Source organism: Mercenaria mercenaria, unplaced genomic scaffold (genome assembly GCF_021730395.1).
Source record: "Mercenaria mercenaria strain notata unplaced genomic scaffold, MADL_Memer_1 contig_4268, whole genome shotgun sequence".
Lineage (NCBI taxonomy): Eukaryota > Metazoa > Mollusca > Bivalvia > Venerida > Veneridae > Mercenaria > Mercenaria mercenaria.
The window spans coordinates 24,329-44,894 of record NW_026462484.1 but is presented as its reverse complement, the minus strand read 5'-3'; the positions used below and the strand labels follow the sequence as shown (position 1 = coordinate 44,894).

Below are 20,566 nucleotides of genomic sequence, written 5' to 3'. Positions count from 1 at the left end.
AATACAGACACTTACATCTTCCTCTGACTGTGCAATCTGTGTTCAGCAATACAGTCACTTACACCTTCCTCTGGATGTCCATTCTTTGATCAGCAATACAGTTACTTACACTTTCCTCTGATTGTCCAATCTGTGTTCAGCAATACAGACACTTACATCTTCCTCTGACTGTCCAATCTGTGTTAATCAATACAGCTACTTACATGATCCTCTGACAGTCAATTCTTTGATCAGCAATACAGTTACTTACACTTTCCTCTGACTGCCCAATCTGTGTTCAGCAATATGGTTACTTACATGATCCTGTGGTTGTCCCATCTGTGTTCAGCAATATGGTTACTTACACTTTCCTCTGACTGTCCAATCTGTGTTCAGCAATACAGTTACTTACACTTTCCTCTGGCTGTCCAATCTGTGTTCAGCAATACAGCTACTTACACTTTCCTCTGACTGTCCAATCTGTGATCAGCAATACAGTCACTTACACATTCCTCTGGCTGTCCAATCTGTGTTCAGCAATACAGTTACTTAAATCTTCCTCTGACTGTCCAATCTGTGTTAATCAATACAGCTACTTACACGATCCTCTGGCTGTCCATTCTTTGATCAGGAATACAGTCACTTACATCTTCCTTTGACTGTCCAATCTGTGTTCAGCAATACAGTCACTTACACGATCCTCTGGCTGTCCTTTCTTTGATCAGCAACACAGTCACTTACACTTTCCTCTGACTGTCCAATCTGTGTTCAGCAATACAGTCACTTATACTTTCCTCTGACTGTCCATTCTGTGTTCAGCAATACAGTTACTTACATTTTCCTCTGACTGTCCAATCTGTGTTCAGCAATACAGTTACTTACATTTTCCTCTGACTGTCCAATCTGTGTTCAGCAATACAGTTAATTACACTTTCCTCTGACTGTCCATTCTGTGTTCAGCAATACAGTTACTTACAATTTCCTCTGATTGTCCAATCTGTGTTCAGCAATACAGTTACTTACACTTTCCTCTGGCTGTCCAATCTGTGTTCAGCGATACAGTCACTTAACACCTTCCTCTGGCTGTCCATTCTTTGATCAGCAATACAGTTACTTACACCTTCCTTTGACTGTCCAATCTGTGTTCAGCAATACAGCTATTTACACTTTCCTCTGACTGTCCATTCTGTGTTCAGCAATACAGTTACTTATATTTTCCTCTGACTGTCCAATCTGTGTTCAACAATACAGTCACTTACACTTTCCTCTGACTGTCCAATTTTTGTTCAGCAATACAGCTACTTATACTTTCCTCTGACTGTCCAATCTGTGTTCAGCAATACAGTTACTTACACTTTCCTCTGACTGTCCAATCTGTGTTCAGCAATACAGCTACTTACACTTTCCTCTGACTGTCCAATCTGTGTTCAGGAATACAGTCACTTACACTTTCCTCTGACTGTCCAATCTGTGTTCAGCAATACAGTCACTTACACTTTCCTCTGACTGTCCAATCTGTGTTCAGCAATACAGCTACTTACACTTTCCTCTGACTGTCCAATCTGTGTTCAGCAATACAGTCACTTACATCTTCCTCTGGCTGTCCAATCTGTGTTCAGCAATACAGTCACTTACACCTTCCTCTGACTGTCCAATCTGTGTTCAGCAATACATTTACTTACACTTTCCTCTGACTGTCCAATCTGTGTTCAGCAATACAGTCACTTTAACCTTCCTCTAACTGTCCAATCTGTGTTCAGCAATACAGACACTTACATCTTCCTCTGACTGTGCAATCTGTGTTCAGCAATACAGTCACTTACACCTTCCTCTGGATGTCCATTCTTTGATCAGCAATACAGTTACTTACACTTTCCTCTGATTGTCCAATCTGTGTTCAGCAATACAGACACTTACATCTTCCTCTGACTGTCCAATCTGTGTTAATCAATACAGCTACTTACATGATCCTCTGACAGTCAATTCTTTGATCAGCAATACAGTTACTTACACTTTCCTCTGACTGCCCAATCTGTGTTCAGCAATATGGTTACTTACATGATCCTGTGGTTGTCCCATCTGTGTTCAGCAATATGGTTACTTACACTTTTCTCTGGTTGTCCCATCTGTGTTCAGCAGCTTTCGCTTCCTCTTTCTTTCTCTTCTCATTTTGTTCTGCCTAGTGAACATCAAATGCATCAATACATGCTACCAAGCTAACTTGTTTATCATAAATCTCAACAAGACTGCCCACCAGGACTACTACTCATGAATTTTTCCAACATTTCTTAACTTTGTTTTAAACTTGGTTTACACACTCAAAATCACACTGCATGAAGTAGAAATCAAATAACTTCAATAGTAATAAGTTAGTGAAAACTTATGCTAAACAACCTAATAGGTCTGAATTACTCATCAGTACAAAAACAGTGATAACTACAGTTTATGGAAGATATTCAGTGCAATTATCTTTTCCTCTTCCTAACTGTTTTTGATAAAGGCTTTAACATTACTATTATTTATACAAGTGATCAGCATGTCAAAAAAACATGTAGCAGTATTCATGCGTAAAATGAGCTTTTATATCTTTTGGCCTCAATGGCAATCAGGTGACAAAACAAAACTGAAAACCAATGAATAGCAATGTTGGATGTAGTACAATACAAACGAAATAATTACAGAAAATGCCAACTGTAAATCCCTGAAACAATTAACTGTAATGAAATAATATTTCACTAATATATTGAAAGCATTAATATTTGTGCAGAATTAGCTTTCATGGATACCATGGTCGAGTCAAAATATAATATTTGATCCCAACAAACCATTCATTTGATCACTCTTTGTGACGTTTCGGCCAAGGGCCTTTATCAATTCACATGCACAAGTCTTAGATTACATATTCTGCAATTATTTTGACTTCCGTGATTCCAGACAGCCTAACTTATCTTCTGTATCTGTTAGCCAGAATAATTGCAAAGAGTGATAATACATGTAGAAACTATTAAAAACAATCCCTACGGATATTAATCAAATATATTTGCATTCATTTTATGTTCAAAGGTCAAAATCCATGAACTTGTATCCACTCAAAATAGTTATTTTGGTAAAAACCTCAAAATTTTATGCCCACAAAGTGAAATTGTTTTGCAAGTTAAATGTACAAGCTGTATATAAACCTTTCTTCTCTGTTCTTCTTTCTTCTTCTGTATTTCTTCTTCTTCCTTCTGTTTGAAATAGGATTTTTTCTCCTCTTTCTTCAGCTACAATTTAAGAACTGTAACTTACAGACAGTAGTAGATAACAAGTAGTTTCTCAAAAATAAATGTATGCACTTTATAAACTGTATATTAGAAGTGAAGTTATCAGGATCTATCACACCATTATGTTTCAATAAAGCACTTAATATCACATATACTTACTGCTTCAATGCTCAATGACTGTTCCCTTGGCCAAATTTCAACTGGATATCATACTATAAGTTGGCTCTAGGTGAGAAGTTTTGGGGGTGGGGGAGGGTGGTTTAATCCAAAGAAGTAATGCTAAAAAGAGCTGTTACTGGTTGTTTGTTTGCAAAGTCAGATGTTTCCCAGATCAAAAACATACAAAAACAAAATTCATATGTTCTTGCAAAAGTTTCAGATCCATTTTATTTCAAAGATCTTTGATTAAGCATATGCCATCATATGTAAAACTTTTTGGGAATATCAATCAGAAAAAAAAAATTGTACATAATTTAAACATATCCATTTCTGTCCTCCTCTGTTAGATATATTAAAGTAATGTTGAAAGAATGTTACCAGCTTTTGTGTTTTAGAAGGACTTTCCTGAATCAGTTTTCTTCTTGCCTCTGCTTGTGTCAACTGCCCTCCACCTAATTACAAACGCATTAATTTATCAGTGATATTGCAAATTTTAATTCATTTCTAATCTCCTCATGCCTAGGTAAAAAGACTGCAATTTCTGTTAATATCATGTCAATGCATTATCAATTTATATTTAACAATGACTACAGGATAAAAGACACTTCCATCAAACAAACACTGCCACTCAGAATCATTTGGATACTAGCACAAAATATTTGAGATAATATAAATCCATTTCAGTAAAAAAAGATTTACAGGCATAATTATACTGTATAAGTGAATATATGCACGGGTCTGAAAGTTCACGAATGGCTGATACCAGACGCTTCGCAAGCGGAAATATTCACAATCTAATATAATGTCAGTGTTAATGTTTAAGGACATGATGCAGATTAATATCCATGTATATTTTTAACTAGTGAGTTGCAGTATATGCAAATATTAACAAAAATAGCGCCATATTGGATATTAGAGTGTCTGAGTTGGGTTTTACGGTGAATCGGCACAAAATGGTCATATATATCGCCGAGGTCTTTGATATTACCCAGCGTACAGTAAAAAGACAACCCTTACCCTGCTAAATTACTATAATGAAGTTGTCCATCTTTCAATTCGGACAGTACCATTAACTGTTAAAAGGGATACTTACCAAAAAGATACTGACTGAATGGCAAACAGTGCAGATCATGATCAGACTGCATTGATGTGCAGGCTGATTAGGATCTACATTGGTCGCATAGCAGAATCAATCGTGTCCAGCATGATAAGGGTTAAAGTATGACATAAAGGAGTTGGGGTAATCAAAGTTACCTGCGGTTCCTACATAGTTGAAAGAGCCAGGGGTGTTCTGTTGTTTATGTTCCTGATATGCTTGTGTTTCTCTCTGAGCAACTGGAACAAAATACAAGCAGACATCAATTTCAACTTCAATCTTTTTAGAAGCAGGTCATTGAAAGACTCTACATTGAATGGAAGAGCGCAGTAAAATTTTAGATGCTCTAACAAAGTTAATGATCATCTTCAATTTCCATTCTGAAGTATTGTATCAAAGAATTTAAAGTATTTACACACAGTCACCAGTTGTTATTTTGACCCCGCAAAAAACTATTTGAATTGCATACTAAGTTCTTTCTACAGACTAGCAGTGTCCTTATTTAAATTTGATGGCCTGTTTGGAAATGAATTTTTTCTATTCTATATGTAACAGAGAAAAAGAGGATATCAAATGAGTGAATATTTAATGCTGAATTTATTAAATAAGTTGAACCAAAATTAAACTAGAGCTGCTTTTGAGAAAAGTGCATGTCTCCCACAACAGCCTAAGGCCTAAAGAAAAATTCTTTCCGGTAACATGCTAAAAAAAAATTAGGGTAGAATTCTTTTTTTTTTTTTAAATTTTTTTTATATTAAGGGAGACTTTTCGGAAAATATTTTTGTGTCAAAAAATGAATACAAATAAGGGGGTTATGCCTTCAGAGCATCAGTAAGTTGATTTATAACATCACTGACGATGTTTAAAGCATAAAAAGTGCAGTTTTGCAGCTTTTTGTTAAAAAGTTGAAAAAATTATCCTCCAAGGCCATAAAAACATTTAGGGTTGGGCCAAAAATTTAGGGTAGGTCGGGATACCGGAAACATAAAATGTTTTTTTCACACCTAATCATCTGAATAGTAAAAAAAGTACACTTCAGGAGTAAGTTTTAGGATGAATGGTTCAGTGTTTAGTTAGTCTAGGTGGACTAGGATGAATGGTTCTGTAATTATTGGAGCAAGTTCTAGGATGAATGGTTCAGTATTTCTATGAGTCTAGGTAATAAGGATGAATGGTTTTTGGAGCAAGTTTTAGAATGAATAGTTCAGCATTTTTATGAGTCCAGGTGATTAGGATCAATGGTTCTGTAATTATGGTCAAGGGCCATAATTCCGAAGAGCCTGGGCCGATTTGGCTAGTTATCGAACTTGGCTGAGGACTTACTGGCAAACACATTTTGTTCAAGTTTGGTGAAGATCGGATGAGAAATGTTCGACAGACACACACACACACACAAACAGGAGTAAATCAATATGTCTCCCACACGGCCACACCACTGTGTGGTGGGAGACATAATTATGAGCTTGTTCAATAAAGACCGTACTGAAACAGTTGATATAATTAATGATAATTGCTACCTTGGTTTATCTGCTCCCTCCGTCGCTGGTCTGGGGCAATCATGCTGTATCCACCTTGACTGCAATAGAAAAAAACATAAATAAAAACAGTTTTTTTTTTTAAATAAAAAATCTACGAGTTGCTTATGAAGTTTAAAGTTTAAAACTGTAATCTAAGCACATAGTTTAAAATATATGTGAAACTGATATAATCAAAGCTTTAAGAAAAATAATGGGGCAAGTTTATGTTATAGTAATGCAAAATGGTAACTTAATATAACTGTGTAATACAAGATATGCAAATTTAGTGTAACAATATGATTTTATTTCAAGTATTTTTAATTACTTTTTCTGCCTTAAAACAAATTTGTAAGAGACTTTACAAACTCCTTTAATACCCCAGTCAAACATACGGTGCATATAGCTACGTCTAGCCACGGATAAAAACGTAGTAATCCGTATCAATCCGTACCTGAGTTGTACAGACTGGTACGGATTGATACGGATTACTACTTTAAAGTACGGCTCAGGTAATAATTGATACAGATTACTATGTTTCTATCCATGGCTAGACGTAGCTATCCGCGCCGTATGTGTGACTGTGATATTAGAAAGGTTAACATTACTTATACATACAGGTAATGTCACCATAAAATTTGGCAATTTACCAACAGCTTCAATAAAGTTGTTTATTTTCTTACCTTGCATTTACTGATTTTGTTTCAAGCAACTTCTCAGGTACATGTTAAACAACAAAAGAGTGTTCTACCTTGTTTTGCATATCGGTAGTTTTGAGTCTACTGTCTACAGCTAGTTAGTTCAATACAGTAGTCTCCCTTGCATGCCTACTCTCAAGACAGTACCATAGAAAAAAAAGCTATATGTTCTATATAAGATAAGCAATCTTCTCAGAGTCACACATAGCTAGGCTCATTGTAAAAACAAATTATTAACCTTATCAGTCCTTATGTTCATAAATGACCTATAAAACACAAAAAAAACCCCCAAAAATACCATGAAAAGTAGGGGTCATCAGGGACATAATAGATATTATTCCTGGGGTCATCTATCTTCCAAGAGAATTTTTTTTTTGTCTGACAGGTGAACAATATGGAACATCTTCCAAAATTTGAGCACTTTCTATTAAATTTCAGAATATTTTTAGATATTAAAAAACAATAAAAGAAATGTTTAACCAGTGGCACATTATATTTTGAGAAAAGCTTAAGAATCTTTTCCACAGTCAGAGCTTAAAGTTTGGTAATATTAATATAGTTCAAATGATAAAACGTTTATAGAAAGGGTGATAACTTTTGACTGTTACTATCTCACCAATATAAACTATCAAATAATAATATAAGCCATCCTGATAAGCCAAATGTTTGTTTGTTTGTTTGTTTTGGGTTTAGCGCCGTTTTTTCAACAGTATTTCAGTCATGTAACGGCGGGCAGTTAACCTAACCAGTGTTCCTGGATTCTGTACCAGTACAAACCTGTTCTCCGCAAGTAACTGCCAACTTCCCCACATGAATCAGAGGTGGAGGACTAATGATTTCAGACACAATGTCGTTTATCAAATAGTCTCGGAGAACATGCACTCCGCCCGAGGATCGAACTCACGACCCCGCGATCCGTAGACCGACGCTCTACCTACTGAGCTAAGCGGGCGGGCTGATAAGCCAAATGAGTAAGGCTACTACTAGTAAATTTAACAAGTCATTAAAGTGGCATTCTCGTTTTTTTCTATTCCTGTTAAAGAAATCAACTAAATTGTCCCAGTCATCATCAAACACTATATTGGTAAATTAGTATGGTGACTATAGTCAGATAGCAATGAAATTGGTAATTCCTGATTTGGGCAAAGTAATAGCTTACTGATTTGGTGTGAACTTTATTTTTTGCTGTAATTTTACCAGTTGTGTGATGTCTTTGCTCTTTCCATTGTTTACATCGTAAAGCAACAATCATGTATGTGATCTGTAAATTATGGGAAGACACTGCATGACATTATTATTATCTGCCTCATTTTCTTACGAAAAAAAAACAAAACAACCTGTAGTATATGAGTTAATAGTTATCTAGACCATTGTTTTAAGAGCTATTAGAATGGCAGTCTTCAAATCCTTTTTCTGTTCTCTAGCCATCTTGCCTTACAGAAAATAAGACTGCATTACCGCTGCCACAATAGCCTTATTCATTTGGCTTATCGGGATGACTTATTTTATGGTCTGATATTTTATAGTTGTCATCCCTGCCTTACTTGTATCTGCATTTAACTATTAGGAAAATGAAGACATTAAAAAGTGTCATAAAAAAATTCTCAGACCAAAGAACTATTAAAAAAAAAATAGATCGGCAACTTGAAAGGCATACAGAGCTGATATCGTCAACACCAAGTGGGAACTGAATGTATCTCGTTTTACCGGTGTATGAATAGACAGCAGAAGGATAAACAAGAGCTATCACAGGAGACAGCGCACTCGACTATTTTGATGCTGGGTACATCTGAGGAAGATGGAGCTGTCACTGGAGTATTTAACCCTTACCCTGCTAAATTTCTATAATGGATTGGTCCATCATTCAATTTGGGCAATACCTTCTATTATTGGAAGGGGTGTGCACTGAAAATTTACAGACTGAATAGTGAACAGTGCAGACCATGATCAGACTGCACGGAGTGCAGGCAGATCTTGGACTGCACTGGTCGCAAAGGCAGAATCACTTGCCGCCAGCAGGCTAAAGGTTAATGACTCCAATGGTGGATGAAGATATTGCACAACAGCTTGAGTCTGTGTCAAAAATATTAAGTAATAAGAGAGATAGAGATAAAGTGTATCAAAACACTAAATAAGTATAGTTCTAAGCAAAAGGGGAAATAATTCATAAAATATTGGCGCAAGAGTTATGCACCTTGTGTCATATGATGTGGGTGATGATGTGGAACAACTGCTTCAAGTTTGATTGAAATCCATTTAGTAATAACTGAGATATAGTGGAAATGCATCAAAATTAACCTTAAATTCTAAGTAAAAGGGGGCACAATTCATAAAAAATTGGAGCCAGAGTTATGCAACTTGTGTCATATGATGTGGGTGATAAGGTGGAACAACTATTCTAAGTTTAGTAAAAATTGAGACAGACTGAAAGTGCATAAAAACTTTAATCTGAAATTGTAAGTCAATAGGCGGAATAATTCATAAAAAATGGTGCAAGAGTTATGGCCCTTGTGTCATAAGATGTGAGTGATGATTTCGAACAATTGTCTTAAGACTGAATCAAATCCATTTAGTAATAACAAAGACAGAGTGAAAATGCACCAAAACCTTAAATTGAAATTCTATGTAAAAAGGGGGAAAATTCATGAAAAATTTATGCCAAAGTTATGAACCTTGTGTCATATGATGTGGGTGATGATGTGGAAAAATTATTTTAAGTTTGAATCATATTCATTTAGTTATAACTGAGAGTGAAAGTGCACCAAAACTTTAACCAGAAATTTCAAGTTAAAAGGGGGCATAATTCATGAAAAATTTGTGTCATATGTATGGGCCGCAGTAACCGCCAAAATGAGTAAATATACAATCAATTCATAAACAAGTCAGTCAGTGCAGTGCATTTCAACGTCATCTAGTCTAAAACTTCATCCCATCCAATATTTTTGCATTCAACGCATATTGTATTTGAAAACCATTCAAACAATGGAACGATGCATTGAAAAACTTGTTGCGATGCACCGGAATATGAAATCATCTATCAAAACATGAAACCATGCAGCTCAATGTGAAGCCGTTTAACACAACATGAGTACGAGCAGTGTAAAATGAAATGATTTATTACAACTTCATGCCGTCTAATGCATATTGAAACCGCTTTCTGTAATTAATTGCGGTTTATAACAACTTGATGCCATGCAGTCCAATTTAAAGACATTTAACGCAACATGAGTTTATACAGAGTAAAATGGAACGATTCATTAAAGCTTGGCATCGTCTAATACATACTGAAACCATGTTGTGTGATTTGAAGCGGCATATCAAAATCTGGTGCCAGTCAGCCAAAGGTGAAGCCGTTTAACGAAACATGAGTACGTGCATTGTAAACGGTTAATAAGTCTATCGCAGTTCATAAGTTTGACCTGTTACAAATATAGATTCTGCATCAGTTTTATATAAAAATATCTTAAAATTTGTCCTAAAACCGACCTTGTGCTGAAATTCTAACATTTAATTTTAAACAATTCCTGTAATTTATCTGTATATTAAAAGGGACTTTATTCTCATGAAACATTTTCTTTTCTAAGTAAGCAGACTCAGTAATAGAAATAACAAGCAAATTCGATGAATTGGTATCCCCCGCCGAAAGGGTTTGTGGTCAGGAATGGCAAAAAAATATATCAGGTAAAAAGTTAAGGATGTTACTAAGAAGCAAAAGAAGCAAATAATTTCATTTGTCAAAGTCAATTTAACAGAAAATGAATGCTATTTTTTGGTTGGGGGAGGGGGCGCTGCAGGGGTGACTGGGTGAGGGTACAAAACATTGATTTTTGTCATTGATGTTGATTATAAATATTGAAATATGGATGGAAAATTAAAAAAAAAAAAGTGTGTGTGTGTGGGGGGGGGGGGGGGGGGGGAGGGGGGTGATGACTGGGTGGAGGAGTGAGGTGGGGGAACAGTACAACTTTGCATGTTGATAAATATTCATGGAGGGTTTGAAAAAAAATAATAATAAAAAGGAAAGAATTTTTTTTTTGGGGGGAGGGGGGTGGGGAGGGGGAGGGGGTGTGACAAAGGCAAGGTGGTGACCAGGTGTGGGTACACAACTTCACATGTTTATAATAAATGTTCATGGAAATGAAGTTTTATGAAATTCTACCAATTGGTTGGTTTGTTATGTACAAATCTGTAGATTTTCAAACAATTAAAGGGCAATAACTCTAAGGAAAATTGACCAATTGAAAAAAAAAATGACAGACATCACCGAAGTTTGTTGATTCATATTTAATTTCAAGAAATTCTACCAGCTTGTTACTGAGAAATGGCTGCAGACGTGGATTTTTCATTAAATCAAGGGCAATAACACTAAGGGAAATTGACCAATCCCAAAAAAAAACTTGACGGGCATCATTGCAGTATGTTGGTTCATGTTTATTTCAAGTTTCATGAAATTCTACTTGCTAGTTACTGAGAAATGGCTACGGACGGACGCATGCACACACGGACGTGACGGACAACGCCATTTCAATACCCACCTCCTGATTTCATCGGCGGGGGATAATAATGACAAAATTAACAAACACTAAAAATCTCCCGAGTCAATTATTAATCATATAAAATAAATGTTAACATGTTTATGTTTTAGACAATATGTCAAAATTACATGTACTTCATTGTACAATGCAAGTTTTGTTTGTTTGTTTTTCGGAGGGGTGGGGGAGGGGGCAGAAGATCTTATGCCGTTTTTAAACAGTATTTCATTTAAGTTGGACAGTCAGTTTCATGGATTTCATACATTAGTATTAACTTTATCTCCACAAGTATCTGCTACACTTGCTCAGTTCACAAATAAATCCCCTCACAACTAGTATGAAATCCAGAAAAATGGACTGTCCAACTTAAATGAAATACTGTTCAAAAATGGCATAAGATATTCCGCACACTCTCCCCCCACCACCGCTTAAATCTTAGGAAATATGATGTGAACAAGTTCGAGGAGATATCTACGCAGACACTGGTTTCAATTAATACTGGGTATACCAATTACCAAGACCAAGATTCAGTGGACTCTATTTATAACAAAATGATTGTTTGAAAGGATAAATTTTATTCTGTTTAATTAATTTATATTTTAGCTTATTTATGCTTAAGACTTTTGGCAAAAAATCGTCAAAACCCCAGGAAAATGTTCCACTACTCTCATTCAAAGAACAGAGGTGGGGAATTTTAGCATTTTCATGCATATACCTATTACCGTGAATTTCAACTTTCAATCTAAAGAAGTTGTTAATATGATCTAAGACAAAGAAAGCATTTCTATTTTACAATAGGCCAAACTAAATATGAAACAAATATGGCAGAAATAAGCAAGTTTAATGAAAATGTGCGGAGAAAAATTGCAAAGATTAACCATAACGACCAGTCACTTAGCTAAATTCCTTAATTTCTGGGATCAATGTGAAATAAAAAGAAAGACACTCCAATTTTCAAAAATAGTTTTCTTAAAAATCTGAGCACATTGAGCATGAATAATGAGAGAAAAATTGTAAAGCAATTTTCATGTTAAATGTCAAAACAGGACATTCACGGTAATATGTATATGTTGAGCGCAAATAACCAATCTGCGCTATTTACCAAACGCTCAGCGCATATAACAAATTTTTGTACACTGGTTATATGCGCAACGATTTACCAATCGTTGCGCAGGACAAATTTAACCTGCGCGATTTACCAAATGCGCAGCGCAAATAACAAATGTAACTTTATATATCAGAAATTTGCATTTCGTGTTTGATAAATCATGCAGTTGGTCAATTTATTAATAAATGTAGATGTCAAATGCTGAATATCTTGGTACTTGAATTATGTGTCATAAATTTGTTTCTACATCAGTAAATTCACGGCAGTCGGTCACCAGGTTTCAATACTTCCGATCTTATACAAGGTGCAATAAAACCCAAACATGCGTGAAGGTGTGATTTCCTCCAGCTTGCACACGTCGTCCTCTGGTATGTTTTAGGCTATTTTTATAATTTTCTACTTCACCCGAGAACACACTTAGCAAAATATCGTTTTTATTATATTGAAATATCTTGAAATTTCACAATAATATTCTTTTTACCAACGGGAGCATATCTCTCAACATGTCTAAGATAAAAGATGAAATAAAAAAGTCACATAATTAAAAGAAAATTCTTACAGATTTTATCTATATTATTATTATTATTACATGTATTATTATATAGTACAAAATCGATTGAATAAAGAGTAGGCCTAATTTTCATCAAAACGTAAACGAAATTTTATATTTTGTAGCTGCACAAGATATGTGTTCGGTGCCCTGCGCTAAATGAAAATCTGGAAATTACTCTGATAACTTGAATATCTTTTATAAATCATATTAACTTTTACTTAGATTTACGATTACAGACTAAAACTATAGTTTTTTTTACAAATCTAAATGGATCTATAATGTTACACCTGTAACTTGCGTGGGAGGGAGGTCCTGCGCTAATAGCAAAGTTTGAAATTACACTGTATTTCAAATATATTTCACTCATAAAACATATTATTTATGTAACTTTCAAATGAATACTGTAAAAGAATGATTAGAAAAAGAGTGATTTCTGTCATAACGAGAACGAAATATTACATTTTTTTATCTGCGCAAGATGTGTGTCTGCGCTAATAATAAATCTGGAAATTACTCTGATAACTTGAATATCTTTTATAAATCATATTAATTTTTACTTTGAGTTACGATTACAGACTAAAACTATAGTTTTTTTTTACAAATCTAAATGGATCTATAGTCAGTGTGGGGAATCACGTGACCCAAAATGGTACGGAACACGGAAATCAACATGGCGGATTTTTTACTTTTTTACCAATTTTCAAAGGTAAGTAAAAACTACAGCATCTATTTTGCTCGTTTTATAGCGCAGTCTATGCGCATTTTATTGCTCTTTCCAGCGATGTATGTGTCTTGTCTACGTTCTCTCTAGTTTCTGTGTTACCTTCGAGGTTTTGACCGAACCGATGATAATTTTCTGTAAAAGCGCAATGGTACGATACACGTAATTACTCTTTGCACACAAAAATCTATGTAATTTGCAGCTTTTCGTACTTGTTTCAATTTGTAACTGTTAGATCTTTATCATATGGTAACCATGCACAGTGTTTCTTTATGATTTTTCGTGAATTCTTGCAAAAAATAGACAAACTATTGAAATGGTACGCGACACGTGCTATGATACGCAACACGTACTAACTGTTGGCAGTCTGATACGCAACACGTGCATGTGTCACCAACGGCGATTTAGCTTCAAATTTGCGTCACAATTAATCTATTAAACTATTTCAAACGTGGTTTTCAGTTTTTAAGATCGTTCAAACGCACTGCAATCATTATTTATGTTTTAAGAGGTCAGCACGCTAAGACTTTATGTTTCAAAATTACATAAAATCTTTTAATCTTATTTCAAAAATGCGCAGTTGTTCAGTTTTCTAATCTTGTATACTTTTCTTTTACAGACATGGCCAAACCTAAGAAGAAACGGAGTCTGACACTTGGGGAAAAAGAGGTGGATAAAGACAAAACAAGAATATCAATATCAAAGTAACTTTCCAATTACTGCAATGCGCCAGGAAATCACCAGCGAGAAAACAAACAAAAAGACTGCTCCCCTCTACAACTTATATCCAGCAAAATGAAGAAAAAAGGGATTTAGGTCACCTGACGCTTCTAAAGAAACAAATATACAAATAAATAAAGGCTCTCGATTAATGTCTTCAAGATCATTTTTGGACCTGTAGAGGAAAACAGTGATATGTAAAGACAATGTATAGCACTTCTTAAACACTGGATTGCAAGTGTGAAGAGCTGCGTAATATAGACAATGTAGTGCCCGTTGATGTGACTGATGAAGCAATTAATGAAAATTTATTGTCAGAAGTTTTCTCGGTATTATAAGAGGAAGATGGACTTGATGAAGTAATGATAAAAATTTTAAAAATGGCTAAAGATAAAAACTCCCAGTGACCAGTATAGCATTTTGTTTGTGGATGGAGGTTGTTTGTTGGTTTGTGTGCACTAATACAACACAAATGAGATACTCGAACAAAACTAAGATGTTTGGATACTTGGCTGGAGAATGTTTGGAGGATGGTTTATTCGTTTTATGAGCGGATACAAAAATAGAGTAGAGAATGTATTGGGAATGTCAGATCCAGGGCTGGCATCACCCTAAACATCTTTGATAAACTTTGCCGTACCAGATTTGCTAGTGTTCATAACATTTAGTAACAAATAACATCATCTAAAATTTGAACTAATTATTAAACTCTAAATAAATGTTACTATATAACTTTCTGACGCATTTTAGTCGATAGTTCCTTCATGGAAACATTTAACAGAAAACGTTGTTTTTTTTTGCAGTATCGTTGAAAAAAAATACTACACTACATTTTGTATATGGGGTTTGGTAAACCTATCCCCCTTGGCTACCCCCTGTACAGTATATTTTAACGTTATGGTACATCCCGAGACAAAACAATCATACAAAATAAATAGTCTTCTTCGGATCACGTTTTAAAAAGTTTACCCGCCACACCATGTTTGCGAACTGGGTGAGCTTTTATATTATGTACGATTGTTTTATGTCTCGGAATGTACAATACTGTATATGGGCGTAGCTAATATGCGAGTCTGGCCAAGAGGGTATGTTTTTCAGACCCCATGTGTCTGTGTGATATTTTGGAGCGAAAAAATCGTCTTTGTATATCTGTAATTGTTTTAAAATACTCTTCTCGCGATTTTAAGGATTTTGTGTTACTATGTTTATAGTTGACATTTTTATGTTTTTTATGTGACGGTATCACCATTTCGACACTGTTTCTAGTTTCAGTTTTGTATATCCGTATATATATATACTTGCAATTTGCTCAAGTATTATTTATGTGTGAGTAAAGTGTGATTTAACCAGGAGTTCAAGTTAAATAAGTATTTTATATTTACGTACAAAAGATGAACAATTAATAAATAAATATAATAATTTAAACTGACGTAGTTTTTGGTGGCTATATTGTCCTTTGAAACAGTATTCCAGATACTTACGAGCGGAAAGAGGCTTTGGAAAAACCAACACAAGATACTACCAAGTTTTCTCATATAAAAAGGCTGGTATAAGTGGGGCTATAAACCCTCTATCTTTTCAATTTCACAGTGATTAGAAACTTGAATAAAAGTTCGGTAACTACTTTATTGCAATTAAAAACATAATTAAACAAAATTTTGTCACAAAAACATGTGCAAAAAAAGAACACATCATTTTTTCAATTGACAAAAAAGCTATCAAAGGTCATTTTCATTATCTATACAGAATCTATACAGCAAGCTTCCAACAATAAATTAAAACTTCTTAAAATTTCTTTTTCTCAATGTCATTGAGTCTTTCTATTCCCATTTAGTATGTCAATTTATATGACATAATGTCCTTTTGTATAAAATTTAGCCCCAAGGTTTTAATCACGCTGTTTTCACATTGTTTACTGAATATATCAAATTTTCCCTACCATTTACTATTAAAAACATCGGTTCTTTCTTCACTCAGTATCTATTTCACTTCCCGTATTTGTTCTCATTTAGTCTATATTTATATCACATTCCCTTTCACATTAAGAACTCAAATATTTTTTCTTTTCTCCAATTGTATTTATAACATCTCCCTTTTATTTTCGGTACTGATATCGTAACTATTTCTTTTCTCGTTCATAAGCACTTCTCAGTCCAGTCCCATCCTCTTCTTCGGTAGCATTTTATTTCATTCGTCCTAGCCTTCTCCCACCTTATACACAGAGCTCCTTTCTGAACTGCATTCCTTGATGTACTAACAGTTCCCTGTTTTCTTTTCACAGGAAGTCTTTTTCTGCTTGCAGTATCGAACATGTGATTTCTTCACATTTCTTCACACAGTAATTCAGTGTTTTAGAAGTGTTCTACATCGCCTCTGGTATCACTGTTTTCCTCTACATGTCCAAAAAGTGGTCTTGAAGACCTTTATCGGGAGTTATTGTAAATTGTTTTTTGGAAACGACAGGTGACCAAATTCACTTTATTTTTTTATTTGATGGAGATGAGTTATACAGAGGGGATTTAGATGGCGTAAGCAGCCTTTTTGTTTGTTTTCTCGCTGGTGATTTCTTGAGGGATTGCGGCAACTGAAAAGTTACTTTAATATTGACAGTCTTGTTTTGCTTCTTTATCCACTTCTTTTTCCCAAGTGTCAGACCCGATTTCTTCTTAGGTTTGGCCATGTCTGTAAAAGAAAAGTATACAAGATTAGAAAACTTCGCCATTCTGAAATAAAATAAACATTTTATGTAATTTTGAAACATGAAAGTCTTAGCGTGCTGACCACTTTAAACATAAATAATGATTGCAGTGCTTCCAAACGATCTTAAAAACTGAAAACCACGTTTGAAATAGTTAGTAAATTGATTATGACACAAATCTGAAGTTAAATCGCCGTTGGTGACACATGCACGTGTTGCGTATCAGACAGCCAACAGTTAGTACGTGTTGCGTATCATAGCACGTGTCGCGTACCATTTCAATAGTTTGTCGATTTTTCGCAAGAATTTGCAAAAAATTATTAAGAAGCACTGTGCATGGTTACCATATGATAAAGATCTAACAGTTACAAATTGAAACAAGTACGAAAAGCTGCAAATTACATAGATTTTTGTGTGCAAAGAGTAATTACGTGTATCGTACCATTGCGTTTTTACAGAAAATTATCACCGGTTCGGTCAAAACCTCGAAGGTAACTCAGAAACTAGAGAGAACGTAGACAAGACACATACATCGCTGGAAAGAGCAATAAAATGCGCATAGACTGCGCTATAAAACGAGCGAAATAGATGCTGTAGTTTTTACTAACCTTTGAAAATTGGTAAAAAGTCAAAAATCCGCCATGTTGATTTCCGTGTTCCGTACCATTTTGGGTCACGTGATTCCCCACACTGATAGTGTTACACCTGTAACTTGCGCGGGAGGTCGGCCTGCGCTAATAGCAAAGTTTGAAATTACACTGTATTTCAAATATATTTCATTCATAAAACATAGTTTTACTATTGATGTAACTTTCAAATGAATACTGTAAAAAATGAACAGAAAAAGAGTGATTTTTGTCATAACGAGAACGAAATATGCGCAAGATGTGTGTCTGCGCTAATAATAAATCTGGAAATTACTCTGATAATTTGAATATCTTTTATAAATCATATTAACTTACGATTACAGACTAAAACTATACGGGGTTTTTTTTACAAAACTAAATGGATCTATAATGTACACCTGTAACTTGCGCGGGAGGTCGGTCCTGCGCTAATAGCAAAGTTTGAAATTACACTGAATTTCAAATATATTTCATTCATAAAACATACTATTTATGCTTGTTTTATTTTTAATCTTGGCCATGTCAAGAGATATGCTCACGTTGGTAAAAAAGAATTGCGCTTTTTCAATATGATGAAAAAAGCGATATGGTGAATTATGGTAAGTGTGTGGCAATTCAGTCTTTTATGTAAGTCTCTTTTATGTTCTATATCCGGTATAAAATGACTGCGTGTGATTGAATGAAGTAAAAAATACTTTAGTTATAAAAAGAATAGAGAGGACGATGTGGCTATCCGAAGGAAATCGCACCTTCACGCATGATGAGTTTTATTGCATATTGTATCATACTGCAGATATTGAAACCTGGTGACTGACTCCCATGAATTTACTGATGTTGAAATAAATTTATGACACATTTTTAAAACCAAGATTTGCAATATCAGTCTGTAATTGTTGAACAATGTAAAAGTTAGCATGGTTTATGGCAGTTATTCATATTATCAGAGTAATTTCCAGATTTTCTATTAGCGTAGGACACATCTTGCGCAGCAACAAAAATTCGGTTACGTTCTGGCGAAAATTTTTCTTTTGTACTACAAAACATTAAAAAATATCAATACGATCTGTAAGAAATGATCAATATATATTTGAAATATCGGTGTCATTTCAGGATTTGATATTAGCGCTGGATCGACATCCCGCACAGGCTACGGCATTTAAAAGTTAAAAAAAAAAAAAAAAAAAAAAAAGTATATAAAAAAACTTGTGTTATTAAATATACTTTGGATATTTTGTATCATTTTAAAGTTTTTTAACACCTATGACAAATGACTCTTAATACCGTCTTCAACAGAAATTTTTAGTCCATAAACTACCAGGGACGTGAGCATCTCATTGAAATTACCGCATAATTACGCTCATAAATTTACTTTAAAAAAATGTTTTTCTTGTTCTTTACAAATTCAGCACAGTAAATTCACACCTTTACGCGTGCCTGATCACCGTCAGTTTTAAAATTAAACAGTTTTATGTAGGCCTACAAGTCAAACCCTCTAATGATATTCAATTTTATCGGGAGATATCATCCATATGTTAAAAGCGCAGACTCATTTACCAAACGCGCAAGACAGTTACCCTGCGCATATAAGAAATTTATATGGCTGCCCGATTTACAAATCGTTGCGCAGATAACAAATTGGTTATTTGCGCTGCGCGATTTACCAAATGCGCAGATTGGCTATATGCGCGTAACATATATCCCGGTAATTGGTATACCCAGTAAAATTGCAGAAACAAAACACAAATTATACATTAAAAAATGTCAGCGAGACAATTTCATGCTTTAATGTCAACATAAATTCATTATCAGAGACGTTATCATTACGAATACAATGTACATGTACCAGAAAACATTACCAACAAATTTCAATGGTGATTTCCTAACAGAAATATGCAAAATAAGTTTGGACATGATGGGACAGCAACAGTCAAATGTTATCACGCTGTCCTGAAACATCCTATTATTTGGACAATACTTACACAAGAGAAAGTGGCATGGGGAAAATACCATTTTCAGTATTCATATTGATTACTAGAGGTCTATACTGCACAATACCAGTTGTCTAACTGTCCCTATAGAAAAAGAGAAAGTAAACTATCGAATATCTGTACAGGGAAATCAATTGAAACTTGTAATCAATGAATGAACATACTATGTCATCCTTCTTTCTGCACCAGAACCTTGGTTTTCATCTCCGGTCGGTAAATCTGTCTGTTCTTGTCCTGCCATCCTAGATCGTCCAAATGGTGGAGGCTGCACCTGTGCCTGTGGCCGTGGTTGTGCCACCCGTGGTCTTGCTCCAGCTCTTGCCTCTGTTCCTCGATTCGTTTGTTCTAATCTGTTGGCATTAACTGCTTCTACTTGTCTTGTCTGGCTGCCCCTACCTCTACCTCGAGAATTAGTCAATCCAGGTCTAGATGTGAATGTTTTGCTCATTACTGAACTTAATTTGGTTTTCTTTTTCCGAAAATTCCTACTTTCAGTTTCGAAGGTAAACAAAACGGTGTTTCGTAATTATTACCAATATTGTGACATCCGGTCAAGGTCAGAGAGAACTAACTGAATGGGTTATGGTTATAACACACTAAATAGTTGTTGTTCTTTATTCTATATAAAATTGACCTAATTCCAATGACAGCAGCACACATCAGGACCCATTTTAAATGTCTGTAACCTACATTTTCTTGAAGAATATTGTCAGTACTAACTAAAAATCAAAAGAAAAGTTTGATGCAAGAAAAATAATTTCAGTCAAACACACAAACTGCAAAATCAGCTAAAAATGAGACCCCAAATTAAACTGGTGGTGTATGATCTAAATTTCCATGAAAATTTTTGTAATGTTGTTATTTCATTATGAAAATACTACCTACATGTCAAGCATAGATCTGTCATGTGA

General features: G+C 34.8%; 1 protein-coding gene across 1 annotated transcript in view; it reads right to left on the bottom strand.

The window, feature by feature from the left end:
* Window positions 1-20,178, bottom strand: part of LOC128553750 (trichohyalin-like) — a 36,139-nt gene extending 15,961 nt beyond the window's left edge. Inside the window, exons 1-6 of the mRNA XM_053534925.1 lie at window positions 19,820-20,178; window positions 6,015-6,073; window positions 4,656-4,736; window positions 3,780-3,853; window positions 3,159-3,242; window positions 2,085-2,158 (exon numbers count right to left, since the gene is read on the bottom strand). Coding sequence (XP_053390900.1) covers window positions 2,085-2,158; window positions 3,159-3,242; window positions 3,780-3,853; window positions 4,656-4,736; window positions 6,015-6,073; window positions 19,820-20,103 — 656 coding nt within the window. The 5' untranslated portion in view covers window positions 20,104-20,178. The remainder of the gene's footprint in view (window positions 1-2,084; window positions 2,159-3,158; window positions 3,243-3,779; window positions 3,854-4,655; window positions 4,737-6,014; window positions 6,074-19,819) is intronic.
* Between the last annotated feature and the right edge of the window lie 388 nt (window positions 20,179-20,566).